Source organism: Sminthopsis crassicaudata, chromosome 1 (genome assembly GCF_048593235.1).
Source record: "Sminthopsis crassicaudata isolate SCR6 chromosome 1, ASM4859323v1, whole genome shotgun sequence".
In the NCBI taxonomy this organism is placed as follows: domain Eukaryota; kingdom Metazoa; phylum Chordata; class Mammalia; order Dasyuromorphia; family Dasyuridae; genus Sminthopsis; species Sminthopsis crassicaudata.
The window spans coordinates 152,772,838-152,800,522 of NC_133617.1; the positions used below are offsets into that span (position 1 = coordinate 152,772,838).

Genomic DNA, 27,685 nt, shown 5'->3' on the forward strand with positions numbered 1-27,685 from the left:
ATTAAGTCTAGAATTAGGAAGAACAGAGCAAAAATCCAACCTATAAACTGTGTGATTATGGTCAAGTTTCTTAATTTTTTTTGCTTCAGTTTCCTCATCTATAAAATGAGCTGGAGAAGAAAAGGGCAAACTTCTTTAGTATCTTTGCCAATAAAACCCCAAATGGAGTCATTAAGAGTTAGATATGACTGAACCACAATAACAAAATATTTCCAAATAATTTCTAAATAATGTACAGATTTTTGGAGCAGGAGGGGGCAAGGAAAAAAAAAGTTATTTGATAACTTTACTATGTATTTAAAAGGAATAACATGTTACACATATTAGCTTTGCAGTTTCATGTGCAATCATTTTTTATTATACTATGTTATGTAAATGTTTAGTTTATCTCAAGTTCAGAATAAAAATAATTTTTCCCATAAAAAATAAATTTAACACAATAGCTAAACAAAAAATCAAAATAAATTTCCTTGAAGTCTTCCTTGGTCATTGTATAGATTGGAGTTCTTAAGTTGTTTTTATTACACTTTTGTTTTTGTTCTCCTAGATCTGCTTATTTCCCTTTATATCAGTTAACACAAGTCTTCTAGGTTTTTCTAAATCCATCTCTTTCATACTTTCTTATAGTGAAGTAATATTCCATTATATTCTTATTCTATAATTTGGTATTTACCAATTGGTGGGCACTCACTTTGTTTCCAATATTTTGCTACAACAAAAAGTGCAGTTTTAAATATTCTTGTACAAGACTCCTTTGAACTCTTTTTTTTTTTTTTTTTTTTGCAGTACATGTCTAATAGAGGCATTGCTGGGCAAAGAGTTGCACAGGTTAGTGATGGGAGGGGATATTATTGCCAATTGTTTTGCCAAATGTTTGAAACAATTCACACCTCCACTTACAGTATTAGTATGCCTATGTTCCCAGGGTCCTTCCATCAATTGCTATTTTTCTTTTTAAAAATGTTTGACAATCTGATGAGTGTGAAGTGAAACCTCAGAGTTATATTAATTTATATTAATGCTATTTGAGATTTGGAGCTCTTTTTCCTGTATTGATAACATTCCTGTATTTGATAACTTTTTTATGAAGTGTCTCTTCACATATCATTTGACATTAGTTTTCTTAAGAATAGCATTTTTGTTTATGTGTATATGTACATATTTATATATATGTGTTTGAATGTGTCAATTCCATATGCATATTAGATATAATTTTAATTAGGAAAAAAATTACAAAGTTAAGAAACGGGTTTTTTTGTTGTCGTTTATGCAAAGGCCTTGTCTATTTCATTTTTTGTGATCACTTTTATTCCTTATTTGGTTCCTCTGAATTCTCAATAAAGTACGACAGTCTTAATTTGAGTTTTTGAGTGGTGGGGAAAAGGTGAGAAGAGAAAATTTATAAATGTTGTTGTGGTTAAGTGGCTGGAGAATCAATTAGAGGAGAATAAATGAGTTGCCTTAAGTGAAACTGTTGCAGGATTGTCTTTAAACTGTTTTCAGCAACACGAGAGTTGAAAAGGAATGGGAATAACAGGGGATAGATGGTTTGCTAAAATGTGAGTCAATAGGATAGTTGAGTAACAAGTGTAGAAGTGTTAAAGCAGGGGTTCTCCAACTACGGCCTGTGGGCAGATGCGGCCTGCTGAGGACATTTATGCGGCCACCGGGTTATAGCAAATGGGCTGAGTCGGGCAGAGAAAGAGTGTGAGCTTTTGTTTTTACTATAGTCCGGCCCTCCCACAGTCTCAGGGACAGTGACCTGACCCCCAATTTAAAAAGTTTGAGGACCACTGTAAAGGATTAAGGGAGGAAATTGAAGGTGGGAAATAGGCATTGAATGTCAAGACACCGACAAGGAGATTATAGAAAGAATAAAGCACAGAGAAGGAAAGGAATACTAGTTTAGGACAGGACAAAGACATTTCTGAGTTCTTGATCTTGGAAGTTACAGCTGTACTTAATGACAAGATTAAAGATGTGACCATCCCTATATATGATAGATCAATTATAGTCAGTCCCAGGATTTGAGTAAATTGAGCAAGTATGAGATTACTATTTGAGGAAACATTTATGCTGAGGGCCTCCAAGATATGGATAGTAGTTGCAGTGAGGAAACATTTATGCTGAGGGCCTCTAAGATATGGATAGTAGTTGCAGTCTTTGTGAAAGAAAAGATTTACTCAAATTCTGACCTACAGAGTAAATTTAATAAATATTCTAGGTCACATTTATCTAATAATGGATTCCTCAGTCAAGTTATTTCTGGAGGAAGGACCCTCTCCACTTGGTGACTTGGGTGGGAAGAAGCTGATAATTGATAGTAATGTCTAGCAGTTGACTTGACTTTTGCTTCTTTTGGCTGAGGTTGTATTTACCAGAGACTTTCTGTTTAGACGTGCAGCATGGCTCGGGTCTGATAAAAATTTTAGAAAGATGGGTTTGAGACAACAGGTGACCCGACCTAACTAACAGACAGTCTCAGGCATCTCTCCCGAAAATACTCATTGTAACACGTCTTTTGGATAGTCAGTGTAGTGATTTGTTTTGCTCAACTTTGTCAGAGTTTTAAGAGATTTGTTTTTGTAGTTGTGTGTGTGTGTGTGTGTGTGTGTGTGTGTGTGTGTGTGTGTGTGTAGGGGGTATATATATATAGGGTTTATAAGAAACAAAGAAAATAAATGCTTAATTGAAAAAAAATTAATTTGAAAAAAATTGTCGTAGTCTCCACTCTGTGGAAAGTAACTTTTCCCCCTTTTCAAACCTCCCCCAAGAAAGCAGACTATTGGCAGAATCCAAACTCCACCTGACAGCCCGAGACAGATTTATCCCTCGAGAAGCTCCCCCAACGGGACTCCCCCAGGAGATCCGCCCCACAGCAAGACTGCGCCTGGGCCCGAGGGGCGGTTTTAGAAGCGCCTCACCACCTCTGCCAGCTTACTCTTTCTCCTGCTCCTGCTCCCACTCCCGCTCCCAGTCCCGCTCCCCCCCTCCTTTTCTCCTCTGCCTAGGCGGCGCGCGAGCACCTGCTGGCCCGTGCTCCGCCCGTTTAACGGTTCCCGTAGGGGCGAGACGCTGCCCCAGCCTCTTCGTAGGCTCCGCCCCTTCCCCGCCCCTCCCCGGCCCCACCCAGGCGTGCCCCTCCCCCGCCCCTCCCCCGCCCCCTAGCTCCAGTCGGGATCCCGCTCCCGACCCCGCGGCCGCTCCCGGAGGAGGAGGAGGCAGCGTGAGGAGGGAACGGTGCCCTCGACCGGAGGCAAGAGGACCGACGGGGTGGCTGCGCCGGGGGTCGTTGTGCCAGAGCTGGGAAGCCGCGGTGCCGCACCGGACACCCTGCCCCGAGCTCTCTCTGATCCTGAGGCGGTAGGTGGCGGGTCCTCGGAGAAGGAGAAACTGGGCCTGGGGGGAGGGGCGATTTTGAAGGAGGAGGGGGTGTCCTGAAGGGGATTTTGTGTGGGAAGAGTAGGGGGAATGGAAGCGATGGGGGATGGGGAGAGGGCGGTTACGGTCACCGGGCGGATCGCTCCCTGGCCTAGGGCGGAGGAGCGAGAGCTGGAGGGGGCGGGGAGGGGTTCGTTTGTGTGTGTCTGCCTCGCCTCCTTGGGGATCTTAATACTTGTTAATGACTTAAGTGGTTTTGTGACTGGCCTGGGCTTGTCAGTTTTTATTTTTCCCCTTAAGTGTTTTTAGCACTCTTTTCTTTCCCATCAGGAGTTTCTTAACTTCTTGTGCGTGTCCAGTGGATGGACTCCTTGGCAACTTGAAATATTGGGCCCCTTCTCAGAATGTTTTCAAGTGCTTAGAAGTACTGAGTAGGATTACAAAGAAAACCAAATCTGTAGAAATAAGATTGTCTGAATATGTTTACAAATATGGGCGAGTGGGCGGGGTATATTTAAAGTTGACGGACCTTCGGTGAATAGCGCCCTATAACTGGGAAAAACTGAAAGAAAAAGGCACCTGTTCTGTATCTTAACCACAAAAGCCAGCTTTGTATTGTGGGGTTAATTGACATTAACATAAAAAAGGTCTTCTATGACTTTCAAGATTTAGCTCAAATCTGACTAATTAAATGAGGGCTTTCTTGAACCTTCCCCCACCTCCAACCTGCTGGTATTCTCTCCCAAGTAACTTGGTGTCTATTTTGCTACACTGTACCTACATTGTTGGCTCCCCTTTTAGAATGTGAGGTTAGGAACTGTTTCACTTTGTATCTGCAGCATCTAGTGCTCAGTGGGTACTTAAAAAACGTTTGATTTTTTTTTTTTAATGTCCAGTCGTTTTCAGATTCTTAAGTGACCTCATTTGAAGTTTTCTTGGCAAAGACACTGGAGTGGTTTGCCATTTCTTTCTCCAGCTTTTTTTTTTTTTTTTTTTTTTTTTTTTTTAATAAATAAGAAAACAGATAAACAGGCTTAAGTGATGTGCCCAGAGTCACTCGGTTAGAAGGTGTCTGAGGACTCTAGGATATGTTTTGTCCTCCTCCTCCCTTTTAAGTGTTTTGGGTTTTGTTTGCATCGTCTTTTTCCCCCTATAGAGTGAAACTGAATGTTTAGACATTACTTTCAGGATAAAGAAAGAATGTTAGTAATATATGGGAGTCTTCAACTAGAACTACATAGATGATTTCTGCTTCCACTTATTCTCCTCTTGCTGTTTTCCTAGCAGTATTTCAAATGGACACCCTTAAGTGCCTTTTAAGTTTTGTAACTGTCAGGCATTATCTTAAATTTTGACATCCAAAGAGAAAGTGCCTTCTCTCCACTTTTCATGTTCATTCATGAAATGTGTTATTAATTTTCAAGAGTTCTTAATTTTCTGAATGTGATGTACCAACATTTTAGAGTTTGCATGAAATTAAATATTTTCTTGGTCATATGGAAAAATTAATGGGTTGATGCTTGTTTTAATCATTTAAACTTCTCTTTATCTTATTTCTTTTTTATTTCTCAAATATTTCTTCCCTTTCCTGATCGCTTGAAGGATTAATGACACATTTGATATAGAAATAAAATTTAAGAGGGTGATTTTAGGTACCTGATTTTGCATATTAAAACTGTATGCAAGTAATTGTGCTTTTGACCTGTAATTTCACTGTACTTTTTTGGTCATACAAAAAGAAAGTGGTCTAGTAACTTAATACAATTTAAAAAGTTAATTTCTAAGGGGATGGAATGATGTTTGGACACATTCCAATTAATCCTCTGATTTTTCATCCACAAATGTGACGCTCTTTACGTTTTGGATTAATCATTAAACTTTAAGGTAGATATCAAGTAGCAGGCAGTACTTAATTCATGATTTTAATTGAATAATTTATTTGTAATAATTTATTTCTTAACTTTATTCATAAATTACAAAGTACCAGAGGTCAGTAGTTTCTTTACTGCAACACTATGTAATAGGTAGTGTTTTGGGCTTACCTCAAGTTAATGCATGTATATACTTGTACGCTTGACTTGCTATTGGTTGGAAAAAAACTGTAAAGAATTCCATATTTATTATTCATAGACACGTTAAATTTCATTAGCAAGACTTTAGCAATAATCTAGGCAACCATTTTATAGATGAGGAAACTTGAACTCTACAGACCACAGAAATTGTCACTTTGTTCGTGGTCTTACAGTCAGCTAGTTAGTAGAAGAGCTGGAACTGAAAAATAAGTCTTCTCTCAGACCAGTGTCACTTCTACAACATGATTGTATTTAAAACACTATTTTTAATTCATTTGTAGCAACAATCACTTATAGGCCTCTTATTGAATTCATGACTAGCTGTTTCAAAATGAATGATGTTTAAAGTTCTAAATTTCTAGCAGGAAAATTATAAATGCTAAAACTTTTATACATTAACATTTTGGTAGTCTTTACCATTTGCTGCCAAATGTTGTATGTAGGATTCTGTTTCCCTTGCAACTGTTGACATCACAAATGCCTGCTCTAGGTAATACCAACTGTTTCGAGGAAAACTTTTTCAATTCTGCATTGAGGATTTGTCCACTGAGTGAATGAGGAACTGGGATTTATGTAGCATCTGATTTTATTTTATAGACTTTATTAACTTGGTAATTTATCTGTAAAAAGTTTTAGCTATGAATTATAGATTTTGTATATAGGTTTTTAGATAATATAGTATATCATGGCATGTTTTGTTTTATGTGAAATCCTTTGTTTTAGCATCAGTAGGAAGCTTCCTTTTATTATATAGCTACATCTTGTACATTTACTATTAGTTAATACATTTCCAATAATTCTTGTAAAAGGCAACATAGATAGCAAAAAGTTGCTAGATAATAATGTATTTTATAATAACTGTCAGAATGTTTATGAAAGCATTAAAAAGAGAGTAAAACATTTTATATATTACTGATTTTTGGACCTCATTTAAAAACCTTATTAGACTTGTTTAAAATTTTAACTAGTCAAAATTGTATCAAAAAATGTCGATACAAATATTGGTATTTGTTTAGCTATTGACTAATAAATTATTCAAGACACTCTCTTCCTGACAATATTAAACATTAAATTGAATAAACAAAAACTGCTCTTTTGGAATAATGCTTGTTTTTATCACAAACTAGTAATAGAAACTGTCAGTTTCTTTTTTAATGTAAAATTTATATAGTTCTTTTTTAAAAGGGCATTATTTAAAGGTTGTGGTTTTAATAATGGAATTGTAGATAGTATTTTTCTTCCAAAATTCTTTTTGTAACTCACATTTATATAGTGCCTTAAAGTTCTTAAAGTACTTTCTTCTCAAAAGTACTTTTCAAATTCTACAAGGTATGTAGTGGAAAGCAATGCCACCTTTTTATGGCTCAGGTTGAGACAGTTAAATGTGGGAATTTTTAACTAGATAACTATTTAATTCTGTGGTGATAGAGAACTAGCCTCTACATCCGGAAGACCTGGATTTTAAGTTAAACCCCTGATATATACTGGTTGTAGTTCTGTGTCCCAGAAAAGCTCTCTTTAAAATTCAATAATTTTCAGAATGATTGTGGAGCTTCATTGGGAGGAGGTTTCCTCACCTGGAGCTCACTACTGTAGCCTTGAAGTCAGAGATACAGACACAAAAATAAGAACAAAAAAAACAAAACAAGACCCCAAAGATTCCATGGCATTACTTTGTGAAGTAAATAGTCAAACATCATTCATATTCATCTTTTTATCTTTTCTTCCCTTCTTCCTCAAATAAAGGAATTTATATTTTACCTTTGCATTTAATTTTAACTGTGCCTCTTTGTTCCTCCCATCCCTGGAAAAAGAAAAGGAAACCTTTTTGCTTAGGGTGTAACATTGGGCACATTTAAACCTGATTTCTACATGATTTGCCAAGTTTTTAAGGCTTTCTGAATGAAGAAAAAAGGGATTTATAAGGGGATGTTTAATCTATTTGTGTTGATAATTTAAGGATTCATGATTTCATTATTGTGCACTCATCCCAACAATGTGGATCACAGTCTTACTGTGTCTTTCTTATTATTAATCTCTCTAAATTGCTTATGTCAGAAAACCAACATTTTGCGAATGAGTTTGCTGTGTTTAACTAGTGAACCTCAGATGACAAAGAGTTTCAGTTGTTCAACCTATAGTTAGATTTTTTCAAGTTCAGGAGATTTTTTTAGCCAGTGCCTTGACTCCAGTGGCCTACTCTTAAAGAACATAAGGCCATCTCTAAGCCACAATGAAGCATCAGAGTCGGCTTTGTGTTGATAATACACATAGTTTAGCAAATTTTGCCTGAGATAATATTTGAAAAATGTTTTTTTTCACTTGATAGAATATAAGCTTCTTGAAATTAAGGACTTTCTTTTTGTTTTTCTATTCCTAATGCTAGCACCTAACAGATACTTCATAAATACTTGTTGATTGAAAAGTTATACAACATGTTACTTTCTTTTTCAAATGTTCCTTTCAAGCAATTATACACACACACACACACACACACACACACACACACACACACACACACACACACATATATACATATAAACCTATATAGATACACACATATATCATTTACTTTCTCTTCTTTCCTTCTGGTCAGAGGAGAGGTTTGCCTTTCTGTGCTCTTGATTTTCTCTTTCTTTCCCTCCTCCTTTCTACAAACATACATTCCCTAATCAAAAAAAAAAAAAAAAAAAGAAAAGAAAGTTATTTATTTTATCTTTCTGCTCCCATCTAACTATTGCATTTCCTTTTTTTGTAAGATTGATAAGTTTATTATTAGCTGCTTCTTTCTCATCCATTATCTCCATAAATTCTTCCAGTTTGGCTTTTACTAAACTGCTGCTTTACAGAAGTTGTTTTCCCAAAGGTTGCCATCATCAAATTCAATGACTTTTCTTCTCCAGTCCCCATTTTCCTTGAAACATTTGGTGCAATTGATTATACCGGCTTATTCTTGAACCATGCTCTCTTAATTCTGCTATCTCTTTGTCATTTTTGTCTTTGTCTCCTTTGTTTGCTGTCCTTTTCTTAAGGGAAGGGACATGTTCTTTAAGGGATGGAGTGTTTTCCAAAGTTATGTCCTTGACTTGTTGCCCTTATTTCTTCCTTATTAATAATATTCATTCTCATCTCTCTGTTTGATGATTTTAAAATCTATTTCTTTTCTTTACATCTCAGATGATCATCTGCTAATTCTTTCTGGATGTCCTACCAGCACTTCAACATCATGATTTTTAGAGTGGTTTTATCATTTTTTTCCTCTTTAAACTAGCTCTCTCCATTACCTCCCATTCATTGTTCCTATCAATATATTACCAATCACTTAGTCATCTCTTATTTTGCTGTTATCTTAAGGCAAGAATTATTAAGTGCCTCATATGTGCCAGGTATTTTTCTAGGTGTTGAAGATAAAAATACAAAAATTAGACCCTGCCCTTAAAAAGCTTTACATTCTATTAGAGGATGATACAACATAAGTAAATACAGGATATATGTGCAATATGTATGTGGGTGTACACAAAACAATACAAAACAGTTTCTTAATTTTTTTTTTTTTTTTTTTTAATGGCAGTTGGGGTTGTGACTTGCCCAGGGTCATATAGCTGTTAAGTGCTATGTGTTTTGAGGCTGGATTTGAATCAGCCTGGTAGAAAAAATTGGATCCAGAAGTTGGTTCCAAATGCCAAACAGGAGGATTTTGGATTTTATCTCGAGTGGAGGGAAAATGAAGTAAGTATAGCGTATTGGCAGAGACCGATCTGCCCCTTAGGAATTTCATCTGGCAGTATACAGAGGCTAAGTTGTTGAGGGGAAAGACTGGAGGCAAGAAATTCAATTAAAAGGATACTGAAATAATTATGAGCATCTAGCTGAGGATCATTATAATACAAATGGAGAGAAGTAGATAGGTGACGAACTTAGGAAGATTCAATAAAGTTTAATTCAGGTAGAAGGAAGAATTAAGATGACTTTATGATTTTGACTGTGGATGATTGGAAGTATAGTTATGTGACCTTACATTAATGAATGAAGAAATATTGAATGCTTATTACGGTGTACCAGGAATTAAGCTAAGTACTAGGATAGAAATACAAATAAGCAAGACAGTCCCTGTCCTCAAGGATCTTATATTCTAAATAGGTAAGATAAAACATATTGGGGAATTATGACCAAACTGGAAGTCATGGGGCAATTGATTGACAAGTCTTTTCTAAATCTTGGTCTTGGTTTTGTTAGTGTTTGTAGAGCTAGAGTTGGAAAGAGGTGTAGGATAGTCATAAGGTAGCACAGTATTGAGATAGTCAAGGAAAGTAGCATGGTAGGTTTGAATCTGTGATAAGAATTAGAAATTCTCGCCAATCAGAAGCGCATAGCTGTAAGCCTTGATGGAATCAGGGAATTTGGGGCTAGTTATGTATTTTTGTTGAATTTAAGATGCCCCAGAGGTCATTTTTTTCCTTGCCTTCGAAAGTTTCCGCAATCTGATGCAATCTGACCTTTCCAGGTTTATTTCATATTCTCTGTTCACAAAAGAATTGTTGAATTAATTGAATTAATTTAAACTGAAGAATTTTCTGTTGTTGAACACACCTTGCTTTTTTAACTTATATTCTTTATGCTTGGATGTCCTATATCCCCCCCACCCCCAGCCTTGTTGAATTCCTCTACAATCTTTAAATAAAGTGAACTTTAAAACTCCCTTTTCTTAGAAATCATTCCTATTCCTTTATGTTGACAACAAACTTCTCTTGAGTTTCAGGTAGCATTTTGATTTTCAAGTCTGTTACACTTAATTATGTTATAAATTATAATTGTTTTGGTATCTTATCCTTGTATTAGTTCTGCTAGATCAGTTATCATATCCTGTCTAAACTTGTCACCTTTCCAGGAGCTTGCACAAAGTAGGTGCTGAATTAGTATTGTTGAATTCATTTCTATCTTGAAATTGGTGCATCTTTGTTCTTATTTAAAAGCTTTATGAAAAATTGAATTTATAAAATTTCATGAACTCAATCAAGTTATGTAAATGAGAATTAAATTTTCTTAGTTAAACCATACTATATAACTATAATTTTTCTTTTAAAGTATGGAACCTCAAGGTCTTTGTGATAATGGAAACCAAAAAATTGATTGGTAAACCGCTTCAGCCAGCAAGACCAGTTAGACATCTGTCTTCTCCCCATGGTGAGTAATCTAGCTGCTCCATCTCTAAATATTGGCTGTTTTCAATCAATAAATGGCTTAATGCTTCAAAATACCATATTATTATTGTGTGAAAGTTAAATGAAAACTGGAAGATTGTCTAATAAATATATGAAATATTAAGAAAAATAAAAATTAACTATTAATTCATAATCTGAAAGACCAGCAAAAGGTGAGAGTTAAATTAGTACTTGACTAAAAGTAACCTTGTGTATTTTTGTTTCAGGTCTCATTTTGGCAGATCACTGGCTCCTGCTCAGATTAATACCCCAGCACAACTTGTGCCAATTGACAATGATCACTGCAGAGTCTTATTGAAGAATGAAAAATCCTTGAAAAAATTAAGTATCTAAGTGCAGTTTAAAAATTATTGTTATAAAACAGCACTTGTAGATTCTGTGGTGATTGTGATGTCATAACTTTATTTTGGTAAAGTTTAGGGCTATGCTCTGAGCTGGAACAGGTAATCTGACTTCTGGAAAACTAAACATAGGAAAATAGGTAAGTTTTAAGATACATTTTGCAGCAATGCCCATTTTAACCTCTTATTCTCAGAATCATTAGTACACAAAGCTAACTTTTTTGTTGTTGATTGCTTGGGAAAATTCTAACTGGGAGGGAGAGGGAGAGGCATGTTAAAAATCTTTTTGTGAGCTGACCTAAAGCACAAGCTTATCTAAACTTCTATTAAAATTTATCCTACTGTTGGGTACAGATAACCCTTCACATTTAGCAGCCTCATTTGTGGTTTTTATATTTCAATAATTTGTTTATAATGAGATTTACTTTCCTTTACCTTGATTGTTTACTTAGAGCAGGGATGCTTAGTCTTATGTGTCAGACTCCTTTGGTAATTTGGTAAAACTTATGGACCCCTTTTGAATGGATAAAATAAGTAAGATTGCCAGGGAAACAAGTGTTATTGAAATTTAGCTGTCAAAAAAAATTTTTTTTTTAAAATAAGTTTAAGGACTTTAAGTTAAGAAACTTTGATTTAGAGGAATGTTAACTCTCAAATCATAATCTATAGGTCCCTTTCTTAGGTTTAGGATCAACATTCATTTTGAGCAATTATAGGATCATAGAGTAAGAACTGTAAGGAACCTTAAAGGCTATCAAAACCAGTTGCTTATTAGATAAGTGAAGAAGTTGAGGTTCAAAGAAGGGTGAGTGATTTATCTACAGTTATATAGCTAGTGTGTGTTGATTGCAAATCTAGTGTTTCTGCACCATACCTTACTGCTGCTTTATTTCATTTTATCTTTCCTATTATTATACTACAAATTAAAAAAAAAACTTTTTTTAACCTTCTTTTTTGCTACATTTTCTACCAGGCTAGGTGCTGGATTGACAGACTGACTGGATGAAAATAATTGCATTGTTAATAATTATTTTGAGTAACTCAGAATTAAGACTCAAATAATCTGTTCATGTGGAAGATCTCTTTGCAAACTTTTTTCCATTTTATTTCCTATTTGATTTTGGAATCACTCTAAATTTGAAGAATGCAATCATTTATTTTCATTCTACAACAAATCCATATGTCTCCAGGGATTAATTATATGATTCTTAAAGGGAAAATTCATTGAAAAGAGTAAGTATTCTAGATAAAGATTACTGTCTGCTCCAGACAGCTATTGCTATTTTTTCAGCTATTCATATTAAACCTACAAAATAATAAAAAAAAAGTAAAAATGGAAAATAAGAATAAAAATTTGATGTTATATAATGTCAGTATATGTGGAAAAAAATAATAACTGTGGTAACTAAAATGCACCTAATGTAATAAGGCTCCTAGCAATTTAATATCAAATACTTCTAAGATTATTTGACATATCCTTCCTATGCTTTCAGTTAATTTTCCTTCATTGGATAATACTCTTATATTGCATATATTAAAATCATTCCTACATTTAAAAACTCTCCAAGTAGGAAATTTCTTGGCTAATCTAGTAAATAAAACCTAGGTATAAATTTATTCAGTGATAGAAAATATTTTCTTGTAGTTAATAAATTCCTTATTTTTAAGCTTTTTTCTTCTTATTCTTTTCTCAGGGAAGATGGACTCAGCTAGTCACTCTTCTTTTTATTATAATCTCAGGAATCCAAGAGTCATTTACTTTTGTTTTATTGCCTAGACTATTTTAGGCACTCAAGTGTTAAAAACCATGACAAGTCTTCTCACTAAGTTTGTGGCTTTTGCTTAGTTTTATTTTTTATCAATTAATAAAGATAAATACCTTGTCCCAACAGGAGCAGCATTCCCCTTTAATTTTCAAAATGAAAGTCCATGCAGCACTCAGTGTTTACAAAGTGGAGTTGGCAGGGTAAGTTTTACAAATATTTAGAGAATAAATCATTGAAATTATGAAAAGAATTTAAAGACATTCATAGGCTAAATAGTCTATAGAGTAATAGTCAATATATTCATTCCCTACTCAATTCTTGCTGTCCTTCCATAGTTGAAGGTGAAAATATTGATATATTAGTGGTGATTAATGTGTACTGGTTCATCCATGTTGGTAATTATTTTGAGTAACTCAGAATTAAGGCTCAAATAATCTGCTCATATGGAAGATTTCTTTGCAGACTTATCCATCTACTAGTGCCTCCTAATTTCTTCTAAAAGTAAAATAGGCGCACAAATGACAACAAAAGTATATATAGAAGTTCTGATTGAAGTAACGAAAAATTACCTTGAAAGATTATAGGAGAGAATTACCACATTGTATGATTTCTTTGGGGGTGTTTGTTTTTTATTTGTTTTAGATTGTGGTTTTTTTGTATGGCAATTGAGGTTAAGTGACTTGCCCAGGATCACACAGCTAGTAAGTGTTAAGTGTCTGAGATGAATTTGAACTCAGGCCCTCTTGACTCCAGGACTGCTATACTCTCTACTGCACCATCTAGCTGTCCCCACATTGTGTGATTACAAAAGTAAAAAGCATTTGTAGAAGAAATCAGAAATTCTTTCTCTCTCCCTAATTTGTAGATAAAGGCCAATTTGGATGTAGAACTTTGAATGTCCGACTTGGTTGATATACTGGTTAATTTTGCTAAACTGTTACAAGGGATGGCTCTTGGGCCTGTCATTTATTAAGTATGTACTGTATGTCAGGCACGCCAAAGAAAAACAAAAGATGAGAGTCTTTTGCTGTCAAGCAGTTCGTAGTCTAATGGGAGACAACACGAAAATAATTATGTACAGAAAAAGATATGTACTCATTAAATTGGATATAATCAGTAATGAGAAGGCCCTAATTTTAAAGGCTTCTTGTAGAAGATGGGATTTTAACTTGAAGCTTTGAAGCTAGGGAGTCTATGAGGTAAAAGAGGAAGATTTTTCCACACATGGGAAAAACCAGTGAAAAATACTTGAAATATAGATATGAGTAGCTTGTTTGAAGAATATCAAATATCATTGTCACTGTATTGCAAAGTATGTGGTTTAAGAAGGCTGTTAAGGTAGAAGGGAGACCTATTTGTGAAGTAGTTTAGTTATCAAAAAGAGGATTTTGATTTTAGATTTGATTCTAAAGATGATAAGGAGCCACTGGAATTAATGAATAGGAAAATATGATCAGATCTGAACTTCAGAAAGTTCATTTTGATAATTGAATTAAGGATGAACTAAAGTGGGGCTCACTTGAAGCAGAGACACCATTTGACAAGGTATTATAATAGTCCAAGAATGGGATAATGAAATCGTGTACCTAGATGTCGGCAGAGGAGTGAAGTGTGCTGGGTCAGTTGAGGAGATATTATCAAGATAGAATCCACAGGATTTTGCAAGAGATTGAATATGGATGGTGAGAGAGATTGAAAAATCAAGGATAATACCTAATTTGAAAGGTATGGGAGTGGAGGGATGCTCTTGATAGTATTAAAGAAATTCAGATGGAGGGTGTTTGGGGGGAAAACATAATAAATCCAATTTTGGATTTATGTTAATTTAAGAAGTGGTACATCCATTTGGGAAGTCTTAAGAGGCAGTTATATAGATAGGGTTAGATAAATAGATGTGCGACTCATCAGTATAAGATGATAATTAAACTCCTGAGGAGATAAGATCAAATGAAATAGTACATTGTTTAGTTATTATTTAAGCCAAAATCTACACGTTGACAGTTTAGATTATTGGAATAAATAATTTTTAATAGAGTGGAGGTACATGAAATATTTAAAATTTGGGCTTTAAAAAGTACATTTTATTCCTGTTCAGCAGTGTAAGACTAATGGAATGCAAACCTTCACTCAAGGTCTTAATCAACCACAGCAGCATCAGTCTCCAGTCAAAAAAGGTAAACCTGTCTCTAAATCCCCAAATAAATAAAGGCAGTATTTTTGATATTAAGATGTAACTCAATTCAACATACAGTTGTTAGCTAATGAAATTTAAATTTGGCTAAAAACCTTTTGTATTCTAGGCAACTTGCCTACAATTTTAGACTTTCTTGTTGTTGAAAGATAGATTTTTTTTTTTGCTATTTCTCTTTATATTTCATGAAGAAACCCGAGTCTCAGATTTCCAGTTACTTCTAATATTAACTTGAAACTACTTGGGAAAAGTATTATATTTACATTATGCCCAAAGGGGGAGATACAGTTTGACAGTATTGTAGTGATTAATTATGTGGAAACACTGGTTGTAAAGATTAATGCTTCTATTTTTGACGTTTTTCCTGAATTTGGTATATCTTTTAAACAGTAAAACTTCATTAATTCATATTTTATTAATTTACAGCTTATAAAGAATATTCTATGAGTAGGTCATTTGTAATATCTGTAAAGAAAAGGTTTGCTAAAAGAATAAATATAATGTTATAAATAAGATTTTCTTTGGCATGTTTAAACTACTTTAGAGAACAAGCTACTTTAGTATGTTATGTTCAGATGATGTTGCTTCTAATTACTATTTAGAATTTTGTAGTGTTTAAAGATGAAACATTCATTATTCCATAGAGATTTTTGATGATCATCTTTGTACATGATATCGTATTAACATGTATAGGACTGAACATACAAAACATTTAAATTTATTCACTTCTAAAACAATAAGCACAATTTGCTAAAGTTTTATTGTGTTTGATTTTTAAAATTATTTTTCCCCACTATGTAGATTCTCCTTGATTTTCAGTAGATATTTCCAAGGATGAGAAAAGAGCCCTCCCTCCCCCCCAAAAAATAAATAAAATAAAGGCACAACATTCACATAAAAAGACAATGTATATTTTCTTGAAAATAGATGTATTATTTTTATTTCAGTGGAATTACCTACATTAAATAGAATTGTAGCCAACAAAATATAATTAAAAGAAGTAGCACTATTTTAATTTTGTGTATTTCTTTGAATAAGAAAATATTAATTAAAGTAAATAGCTAATAAGCTTTGTGAGATGAGGCCAGGGTAAATATCAAATGAAAAAGAATTATATACCATGTATGACTTTTGGATAGGTGATCTAAAGTACAAAGATGCAAAATGGTTGATAAAAATCCTTGTTTGAAGATTGAATTAGGTTCTCATCTTAGCCTATTCACTATCCATGATCTTATGACTAAAGTTCTTAAATCTGTTTCTTATTCCATATCTGTAAATTGGTAACAATAATGAGGTTTTTATGAAGATCAGAGGGTAAACTTATTAAATGCTCTATCATTTTGAGGTGGTGGTATTATATTTATGTAGCAATAAAATAGGTATTTTAGCTTATGCTATTTTTGTGACTTCCTTTGTTAAATTTTTTTTCCCAGATAGCATAAATTGGAATGTGGGTTTGAAGTAAATATTTGCTCTCCCAAGATAACAGCCAAAGGGGCTGAGGTTTTGAAGTATATTTCATGTAATTAAAATCTCTAATATTTTAGAAATTATATTAGAAATAGAAACATTAGTTGTATTGAACAAAACTTGTAGCATTGCAACACCAAGGAATGCCTCATCTATCTATTAGACCATAGAGGGTTAGTTAGAAAAGTCTCCATAGAAATTATTCCCTTATGCCTTCAATACCTTCCTTCCAACAGACCATTACTCTGAGCTGTCTGGCTTCTTGTTTCATCCATAGGAAGAAGGGATAATTGAAGGGAATTGATATATTTCAGGGAATATAAACTTGAACTTTTTTTTTCCTCCAAAAAATCTTTTTAGTCTATAAAAGATAAAAGAAATATGCCAGAATTTATATAGCAGAAAATTTTACTTAGTCATATTCTAATTGGTGTTTAATGTATGCAGAAAGAATTAAATATAGCAGAGATTTCCTGTTGAAGCTTTCAAGTGTTTCCATCTGTAGAAAGAAGCCAGACTTTCTGCCTGATCATCCCATTGTACTCCAGAAGCCAGTAAGTAGTTTTTTTAATCAGTTCAATTCAACAAGTATTGATTGGAGTGTTTCTTAAGTTTCTAATTCTTTGTGATTTGGTATATTTCTCCAAGCTTAGATCAATACAAAACTAACATAGAACCATAAAGCTAAGCTGTAGGAAATGTTTGAAGCATTCAGTGAACCTATTGTGGAAGAAGGAATGACTATATTTTTTTTTTTTGAGGCAATTGGGGTCAAGTGACTTGTTCCTAAGATTACACAGCTACGAAGTGTTGGGTCTGAGGCCAAATTTGAATTCAGATTCTCCTGACTTCAGGGCTTGTGCTCTATCCACTGCATCATCTAGCTGCCCCTACTTATTTTACTTGGTAAAAGAAGGCAGATTTGTCATCAGTGGCCACAAACCTTAGAGAAGCAGATTCCAGCTGAATCGAACTATCCAAAAGCGGAATAGTTTGTTTTCAAAGGGAATCTGGCATTATCAGAAGTCTTCAAAAGGCAGATTCTCAAGTGATCGCTGAGTGGAATATTTTAAGAAAGTATTTTTCATAACTCTAAAAATTCCTTTTAGGTCTAAAAATCTGTTCTTGGAAGATGAAACAGTAACATCTTCAGGAGAATTTTCTCCTCTTTAAATTGCATATGTGTGGGCCCAAACTAAGCCATGATTATTAAATTGTAAGCCTCTTGAGAGCATAAATGGTGTCCCCAAAGCTTTGCAAAATGCCTAGCACATTAATAAATGTTAGTTGATTGATTGACTTGCCTTCTTAGAAAATACCACCTGAGTTACATTCTCCGTATAAGTACTTATGGATGAAATGACCAAAACTGCATGTGCGAGGCCCAAGATTTGGCCTAGATAGTGTTTTCAGTAGAACCTATTGAAGAGATGTAACAGCAACAATTTGAAAGGAAATTTCTTTTAGGTTTAGTACTATCAGCATTGAAGTTAAGAGTTAGAATATGTAGATCTGAATCCTGGCTGTGCTATATTTAACCACATTTATGAAACCTTTTGAAGTTCTGCCTTCCTCAACTATAAAATTAGGAGGTTTGACTAGACTTGTTTTTTTTTTTTAAAGATTCCTTCCAGCTCAAAATCCTATGGTACTGTTTTGTCTGGCTCTCTTGATGCAACAATTCATTTGATTTTCTCTTACAAGTTTTTTAAGCAACCATTAAGATTATAGTACTTTACTGAAACATGAGCAAACCAGCAGAAATGTGTAGGATCATACATTTAGCAATTTCTAGTCTAATTTAGAAAATACAGCAGTTGAAATGTTTACTTTTTTGTAAGAGTGTTTTCATTTATGTGAGAAAGTACAATCATTTCATTAGATATTTATGAATAATCAAGAGAAGGCTTTGTTTATTCTCTTTGAGCTTGAGTCTGATGAATCCCTTCCTTGTGCTTCCTATTCTTTTCCCAAACTTATTTTCATTATTTCTCCTTTTTTCTCCTATAAAATATCCACATCCCTCTTTTATTTGTTTTCTCAAAAAAAAAAAAACCTTAGCTTTTTCTCATATAGAACTTAATATAGTTGGCTTTTTTCATGGACAGTGACAATACTAGGAAGTTTGATTAATACGAATGCTGTTGAGAATACTTCAGAAGAGGAAGAATAAAATCATTCTTCTTTTGTTCTTCATCATGAACATTCCATCCTAGAGAACAAATAAGCCTTTCCAATGTTTAAGATATACTTGGAACGTTATCATTTTCAGAAATTCATATTATCTTATATTTGGAAGGGACCTCAGAAGACATCTAATTCAACTTGAACAGGAATCTTTTCACATGATCCCTAGAAGTGTTCCTCACTCCCTAAATCATATAGAGGACTCCTATAGTAGTCTTCTACTTTGGAATAACTTTAACAATAAGAAAGTTTTTTTTTTTTTTTTAATATTCAGTCTTAAATATGTGTCTGCAACTTCCACCCTTTTTTCCTACCTTTGCATAATATTCCTAGAACAAGTATTGTGCCTTATCATGTGACATTGCTTCACCTGCTTGAAGGCAGCTATTGTCTTATTACTAAGTCTCCTTTAGGCTAAATATTCTCAGTTCCTTCAATGAATTCTCATATTGCATGATGTGAAGACCTTTCATAATCTTGAGTGCCTTTCTGTATCTCTAGCTTTTCAATCAAAAACCACCTTTAAAATTTGGCATCTGAAATTGAACATAGTACTCTGTTAATCTGACCATAACAGAATATAGAAATATCTTCTCTGAGTCTTAGACATTATCCCTTTGTGAATGTAGTCCAAAATAGTATAATAAGAGTTTGAAAAACAGCTGGCATTCTGTTCTATCTCATCCGTGTTAAACATTTGAGACTATTGTAATCTCTGAGCCAGAGACCATATTTACACTTGGAAGTTCTCAAAAGGATGCACGCACGCACGTGCATGGGCACACACACACACAGAGGCTGTGGGAAATAGACTAATAAGGTCTGAAGTCTTCAAAAATTGAGCATCAGCAGGGATCCTCATACTTAACCCAGGACTTAAATGACAAATTGACAAATACATTGAAGACACAGGCTAAAAGGAAAAAAAAAATTATAAACTGCAAATAGCATTTGTCAAAATAAAAGATGGCAGAAAAAAAACATACCACATTTCAATTGGTTTAAAAAAAAAGCCATTTTTCTGTCCAAAAGATTGGTAAATCTTATAGGAAGTAAACAAGTTACCACCTAAGCTAATGTCTTTAATCTTAACTTCCACCCCTTACTCCTGTGGTCTATGTCTCAGTCACCCTCAGGTTCTAAGTCCTTGTCAAATATTACCTAGAAATAAAAGTACAACATTAAATTACAATATTAACATTTCTCATAGTTAGGAAAAAGATCTTATTTGGATTAATCCTGCCTTATTTCTTGTTAGCCCAAACATTTTTTTAAAAGAATTCATCTCATTAAATTTTTCTCACTCTACTTCTGGCCTTCATTACTTCTTGCCTAGATTATTGCAATAACATTTTAGTGGAATCTTTACTTCAATTCTCCCCCATCTCCAATCCATCCTTCACAAAGTTGCAAAACTATTTTTCTAAAATAGAACCATTATTTTGAGGAGGTTCATTTGGATGGATGGGTTTTTGTCTCCCCACCTTCACTCTCATTCTTCCCACCAAAAGCAAACTTTTTTTGTCTTAGATAATTTGCCTGATAATTGACATTCCTCTAGTGGTTCTTATGGCTTCCAAGAGCAAACATAAACTCCTCCATTTGCTCTTCAAAGCTCTTTATATCTTAGTGCCATTACATCTTTTTAAGGAATAAAAAGTGTGTATATTTTATATGAAGTATAATACTATATGCTTCAGACAGATTGGCCTTCTCACATGAAATGACAAACCTTGCAGTGATCAGAATTTGTGCTTTATATGCAAATGTTTTATATCATAGTGAGATGACTACATAGAAAAGCTGCTTTCCTAAATTGTATTTAGAGCAACATTTTGACCTCTTGGATATATTAAAATTGTTTTATTTCTAATTTGATTATTTATTAGTATAGTTTCTAATCAATTTACTATGCCTTACATATCATAGACACTAAATTAAGAATGTTTATTTGATATGCAACTAAAAAAATTATGAATATGGCTTTTATTTATTGAGAACTTTCTTTTGTGTTTCAGGAAAACAACCAAAGTTTTAAGTAGCATTTATAAGAACAGATGATTTTGAAGATAAAGAATCGTTCATTTTATATTTTGGACACCTAAAAATGAAGTGGATCTAGTAACAATAACTGCGATGGACTGTGACAATCCAATTTATTTTTCATTTCAATGGTTGACTATTTGGTTTTCCCTAAAATGAGTAAGAAATATTTTAAACTATAAAGAACTTTCTTTCTAATCAGCTTCAGCTTTTGCAGGCAAGCAGCTGCATAATTTGGGAAATAACACTGGAAAGTAGTAATTTACTTAGTTTTGTGGGAAGACCCGGTATTTATAATTTGCACGTTACTTGCAATTTTTTTTTTTTTTTTTTGTTTTTCATCATTTGTAATAATGGAATGGAAATGCAAGCTGTAACGATTCTCAAATATAAAATATTTGCTACTATATTATGTATATAGTACATAATCTTTTGTTGCCTTTAAAGTTGCTTTTATTCTTGTTTCCAGTAACTTTATACCAACACTTGAAAGAATCTTTTGTAATCTCCTCAAAGCCTTAATTTGATTGAGTAAATGTAATGGTGTGGTTCTCAAAGACAGAGAGGAGAATTTCTTATAGCCATTTCTGGCCAAGTGGTTTTTAGGTTGTTGGACAATAAACATTGTCATGGCAATCCTAAAATTGTTAGCAGAGACAAACTAATTGGAAGCTGTATTAGTGATTCCAAATGGAACTGTGGAGCTGCAAAAAGTACTGCTAATGTTATAGATCAAACTATGAAAAGTAGTTCAGAGTTTTTATAAAAAGGACTGTTACTCTCATAACCAAAAAAAGAAAATGTTAGGGATTTGTAAGGTTGCCCATTCATTAAGCTTCAATGCTATAGTCAACTCTCTAATTTCCTTATAATGTCAAGAAAGTATTTGGATGAAGCATTTAATAAGTAAAATTCCTAAAATTAAATTTTTTTTTTATACCATGGATATTCTGTAATGAAAAGGCCACTCCGAATATTACTGGAAAGTGTTTTTCCAGCTCAGTGTCAAAAAGCCACTTACCAGTTATAGAACCATTATTTTGAGGAGGTTCATCTGGATGGGTTTTTGTCTCCCCCCACCTTCACCCCCCCCCTCCCCACTAAGACAGAAAATAACAAATTTTTTTGTTCATTTTTCCGGGGCTGGGTCAAACGAACAGGAAAGAGTGGCTCTCTGTACCAGGAGCAAACTATTATTTGGCAAAGGGTAAAAATGGTGTAAAGGTAAGTGTCAATCCCTCTCACCTTCATTAAAGGGATCTCCCTTTGTAGAAAACAAAAGGTTTTTAATTTGATTAAGCATATCCCTTTTCTCTTCAGGTCTTAGAGCCATTTCCCTGAGATCCTAGTTTTTAGACTAAAGTCTTCAAACTTCAATCCTACTCACCTACTCTTCCTAAGAAAAGGTTCCCTCTGAAATGCTGAGAAGGCATTCATTTAAAATCTAAAGTGAAATTTTTATGATGAGCTGTTGCATATAACACTTTTTTAAAACAACAGCTTTTTACTTTGCTAATTCTTCTACCTATGTAATAGTTTTATTACAGTCAGACTTGTCATATGTGATTAAATTCTCTCACATCTTAAATTGCCTTTTCTTATTTGAGTCCCTTTATTGATAATTTTAAAAAGATATAGAACCTAATTTTATGTATATTTGGAATCTGGTAAGCCCTTATGCTGAAAATCTGTTGGATAAGCCATTGCTGTGGGCAGAACACTTAAAATGTCATGCTACCATGGGCCAGACATTGAAGACTACATACACCGTATTAAAAGACAATGTGGTTCCTAAATCTGATGCTGAAAATGACCAGCTGAACAATGGCTGGCCTTTATTTATCATTTAAAAAGTTGTGTTTGGGAGCTGTATTTTATCCTAGCCACTTGAAACCAACTTTTTTCAGGGGAAGATTAAGCAGAAATTGTACACTGAGTTTTGTTACGGTGATAAAAATTTTGATGGGTTTTCAAAGTCAATTGATCCTTTGTTACTGTACATATTCAGAATGAGGCTGCAAAGACTTTTTATATTCTGTCTCTTTGCCTTTGTACATATGTATAGCATGTTTAAATAATCATTGTACATCTCCAGTAATGTTGCGCTTTGCTTTGTATATAAATTAAAAGAGTTGAGAGTTATTTTGTAATGTTTGTCTTCAATAGAATTGGCCAATATAAGTAAAATTACACACCTAATCCATCAAGAATCAAAATAGACTGTCTTTATACCTTGGAGAAATTCTGAAATAGCTGAAAAATGAATTTAATTTAGGCTAGAGGAAGATTGATGGGGACATACAATGATCTGTGGGTGGTTCAGAGTTATGACTATATTTGAGAGTGTTTCTGTTATTTGTAATTTTATACTCTTTAAAAAGTAGTTTTTAAATAGAGCTATTTGAATTATACAAGAATGAAAAGATGATTGAAAATTTTTACCTTAATTTACTTTCCTCAAAGATTAACAAATTGAAAAGAATCCTAAATAAGGAAAAGGGATATATGATTTTTTTTTAAAACAATTTTTCTATGTGAGGATTTCTGTTTTATGAGCTTGCAAAAGTGACATATACATTTTAAGGAATGTTGGGATTAGCTTGCTGAAGACAGATTTGTAGATAAATTTATATCCTATTAAATGGTAATCCTATTGACTGATGTTTTACCATTTCACTCAGCTTTTTTGTATTTCACATTACTGGTTTATTTTAGTTTTAAAGCATTCTGTTAGATGAAATTTAAAGTTGTTTTTTTTTTTTTCACATTAAAATACCATCTCACCAGTTACATGCTATAATCAAACACAATATTATTTTGAGCCAGATTATCCTAAAGCAAAAACTAATTCCTTGGATCCAGATGTGCCTAATTTATAAGCAAGATTTAGATTGTGCTGGACACCCCTTATATGTAAACTACATTAATTTTAAAGTAACATTATTCATATTATTTATAAGGAATTTGTAATATTACCCTAAAAGTTCCTTACCAAATGATACTCTTAACTTACCCAGGAATTGTTTATACCTTAGGATGATCTGGCTGATTATCTGATACTGGACAAACATTACATTAAAATCTATTTTATGCTCTATGAATTAACTTAGTTGTCATATGGAATAAGTACACACATTGGGATTGAAGTGAGAAAAAAGTATAGTACAGAGTAAACCATTCACTCAGAAAGTCAAAAGATCCCAATTCACAAACAACATGATTTAACATTTTAACAATATGTAACCAAAAAAGAAATTGTCTAATGAAAAGTAAAATAATTCCTTTAAAATTTCCCTTTAGTGGCCTGCAATAGAACTAGGGGAAAAGTGCAATACAGTAAGTAAACCACTCAAAACAGTTCACAAATAACATGATTTAACATTTTAACAATATGTGACCAAAAAAGAAATTAGTCAATAAAAATAAAATGAAGAAGAAATAAAATAATTCTCTTAAAATTTCCCATTAATACTCTGCACTACATTTGTAATTTTGTTTCTAATAAGAAATTTTCATATGTATGCCTTGGAAAAGTATCATAATTTTGAAAAACATACAGTATTTTAGGATAGTGTACAACATAATTGTGAAAATATTTAACAGAGGAATTCAGTTTTTAAATTTTAGCTAAAATTTGCACAAGGACTAGAACACACAGGCTAGAAAAAAGTATACATTAAAGGGAACATTCAATTCAAATATATAGTATAATAGCCACAGATAATTACATGATGTAAACCTCATTGTTTACTTGGAACAATAAAGACATTTAGTTGTTGTTGAGTACCCACCATGAAGCTGAAAGAAAAAATACAATTTTAATAATAGTCAACTTTATTAAAATTGATAATTTATTACTGTTATGAAATTTAATACTTGAGAATAAATGATTTTACCTGCCCTTTTGATACAGAGGAAGAAAGCCAAACAAGTTCATTATGTCATTTGTTTCACTTTGGTTGGGTTATATAAAATTAGATAAGTGCAGTTCTCATGACTATGAACTCTTTTCAGATTGCTTTATAAAGTTCTGTTTTCTTATCTGGTCATCTAGGCTATTTTTCTATATATTTTTTTTTTTTGCAATATAATTGTTTCATGCATTGATTGGTTCACATGAATATGGTATGTCTTTTACTTAGTGATATTCTAAGTTTCTTGAAAATGGAGCTATTTTTCTAATATGTTTTTTAAAGAACTGAATATGTTGCAGTATAATTTTTTAAAGATTACATAGAGGAATGCCAGAAAAATTTGTTATAAGTAAAATTTTTGTATCTTCAATTCTCTTAATAATTTCAAATTTCAAATTAGAATTATGTTCACATTACAGTGCAAGGGAATTCCCTAATAGATCAAAGAAGGAATTAAGTTGACGCCTAGATTGTAATTAATATTTTTATAACATTTTCTTTTACCCTGAAATTTTTTATATCTCAAAATACAATTAGGATCCATATAATGTGATGGTTTCAACATGAAAATTCCTTCAGTTTCAAGATTCAGATTGTGCAAAATATATTAATCTTATCAGTGGTAAAATTTGAAATTCAATACACATGAATCATTTAAAACTAGACATTTTACAAAAAGCATATTGTATTGGGAGAGAAATTGCTGTAATACAAATGGGTTTAAAACAGGTTTAAAAATGTACCATAAGATGCTGCCTAGAAAGCAGGAGTTGGAAGCATAAGGGGTCACTTGTCAAGGGAAAAGACATGGCCCACGTGCTTATAAATAGGCAAGAACAATTTTTTGCTGTTAATGTTGTATGAATTTTCTTGTGGTATTTGCTGTCGTCTTTAATCTCATATGAAATATGTATTATTCTCATAATATTCTGTAGATAGTATAGAACTAGATGTAGAATAAAGGTTTATGATAGGTTCTGAATAAGTATCTTCTGCATCCCCATGTAGTCAGTCATGTGTCTTCTTTAGAGTTCACAATCCTTTAATATTTATAAACCAGTAAAATATCAATTTTTAATTTTTGCCTGTATAAGATTGCTTTATTTCTTTATGGTATAAATTAGGCAATCGATTTGGAAATTTTGGGAGAAACATGTTTAAAGAATCACATAAAATGGGTATTTTGAGCTTCTCATATGATTGTTAATCGTGAACTTTTTGTCTTGTACACATTTTTACATAAGGTTATTTTCTATATATGTATATGTAAGTGTATATAGTCTGTATACCAGATGTATGTTTCCTATTTTAATATGCACACAGTAATTATTTTTTTAAAAAATGGCTAATAACAAAAGGTAGGCCTCTTCAAATTGAAATTTTGGCATTTCTACCTTAATACCAAGTTAACTTCAGATACTATGCATACTAAACATACACTTCTGTGTATGTTTAGGAAAGTTTAGGAAAAGTTTAGGAAAAACCAATAGGAAATCGATAATTATTTAAAGCTAATTAGTTTTTAGGGTAGTGCCTTTCCCTCCCCCCAGCCTTTCTTCCTCTCATCTGTTAACTTGGAATACTCTTAGTTGAAATTAAGAAAACTAATACTAGATGGCAGCAAAGTTATTTAAATAGCATTAAATCACTTTTTTTTTTTTTTTTTTAAGAGGAAGAGATTCAAATTACATAGCTTCCTTAAAGGCAGGGGCCTTTTCATGTCTTCAGCTTTTGGCATAATGCCTGGCAAGTAATGGGTGCTCAATAAATGTTTATTAACTCTCAATAAATGTTTATTAAGTACAGTTTTTTAGGAGATGAGATATGAGTTTTCTATTTCAACTTTTCTAAATCCAGAAAAAAAAATTGACAATGAAATAGTTATATATCTTAATGTGTTGAAAGTAACTTTCTGTGAAGTTGAACCAAGATGTCTGCTAAATTTGTTCAAATTCCTATGTTCTTCCAATACTCTTAATTTTCCGAATCCCTTATTACCTCCTTTTTTCTGAGTTTTTCTTTTTATATTTGCTTTATATCAATTGTCATTTATGATTCATAAGGAATTCAGTAGTAATAGCAGTACATGGCTCATTGTGGTACTTATCCCCTGACTCAACAGCTTTGCCAGTGCATATTCAATCTCTGTTGCCAAGATTTGTAATTTCACCTTTGCAACATCTCTTGCATTTACCCCCTTCCTTCTAACACTACCACCACTTTGGTGTAGGCTTTCATCACCTTATGCCTGAACTGTTGTAATAGTTTGCTGATGATCTGCCTGCCTCAAGTTTCTCCCTATTCCAATCTATCTTCCATTTAGCCACTGAAGTGATTTTTTCTAAAACAGTTCTAATCATAAATCACTTAAACTATTCATTCAATAAACTTCCTACTGACTCAAATATAAAATCCTCTGCATGACATTTGAAGATTTTCATACTCTAGTTCTCTCTTTTCAATCTTCTTAAACCTTACTGCTGGGTATGTACTCTTCAATCCAGTGATATTGGCCTCCTGGCTGTTCCTTGAACAAGATGATCCATTATTCTGTTCTGGGACTTTTTTCTTGCTATCCCCAATACCTGGAATATTCTCCCTTCTCAGCTCCCATTACTGCCTTATTTGGCTTTCTTTAAATCTCAAAATTTCATCTTTGATTAGTAGCCTTCCTATACTCAATTCTAAAGGCCTTCATTCTGTCAATTATTTGTCCTGTACATAACTTTGTATATATTTGCTTGCTCTCTTCCCCATTAGGTTGTAAACCCCTTGAGGGTAAGTATCCTCAATGCTTAACACCAGGCCTGGCACAAAGTTGCTGCTTAATGTTTATTATTGCTCTTTTTCTGATACATTGCTTGAACCAAGTGGTAGGAAGCAGATAGTGGTTAAGATAAAGGACCATGCAATCTTGTGTCAGGATTCCTGAGGTGTTTTAGCTATCTCAGAGATATGCTTCAGCTGTATACATATACATTTTGTATATGTAGTAGTGAAATGTAGAATTGTAGTTGTACATTTACCTGAAAAATTTAGCAGCCAGTGCATTTTATTTACAAATGTATGGAAAAATTATAAAGCATGAAAGTAAA

General features: G+C 33.2%; 2 protein-coding genes across 8 annotated transcripts in view; one reads left to right on the top strand and one right to left on the bottom strand.

Annotated features, from left to right (window-relative positions):
- Positions 1–3,171: 3,171 nt before the first annotated feature.
- Positions 3,172–21,083, top strand: C1H8orf88 (chromosome 1 C8orf88 homolog). 4 transcript variants are annotated; one of them, XM_074269844.1, is made up of 6 exons: positions 3,172–3,363; positions 10,539–10,637; positions 12,909–12,982; positions 14,878–14,956; positions 16,894–17,000; positions 20,652–21,083. In XM_074269844.1, exons 2-6 carry the CDS (start codon positions 10,565–10,567, stop codon positions 20,673–20,675), a joined length of 357 nt encoding a protein of 118 aa, XP_074125945.1. In that variant the 5' UTR covers positions 3,172–3,363; positions 10,539–10,564; the 3' UTR covers positions 20,676–21,083. The 4 variants fall into 4 exon arrangements, with proteins under 4 accessions (XP_074125945.1, XP_074125964.1, XP_074125954.1 ...); XM_074269863.1 differs by having other exon boundaries at positions 3,173–3,363; positions 14,881–14,956; XM_074269853.1 differs by lacking the exon at positions 3,172–3,363 and adding an exon at positions 5,976–6,064.
- A 2,275-nt stretch (positions 21,084–23,358) lies between these two features.
- Positions 23,359–27,685, bottom strand: part of NECAB1 (N-terminal EF-hand calcium binding protein 1) — a 199,655-nt gene continuing 195,328 nt past the window's right edge. For 2 of the 4 annotated variants that reach the window (XM_074269811.1, XM_074269801.1), the window contains 2 exons: positions 23,737–24,474; positions 23,359–23,508 (listed from right to left, as the gene is read on the bottom strand). In XM_074269811.1, the coding sequence (XP_074125912.1) occupies positions 24,446–24,474 (29 nt within the window). In that variant the 3' untranslated portion in view covers positions 23,359–23,508; positions 23,737–24,445. Of the gene's footprint in view, positions 23,521–23,722; positions 24,475–27,685 lie in introns of all 4 variants that reach the window. The other 2 variants (XM_074269831.1, XM_074269820.1) reach the window with 2 other exon arrangements.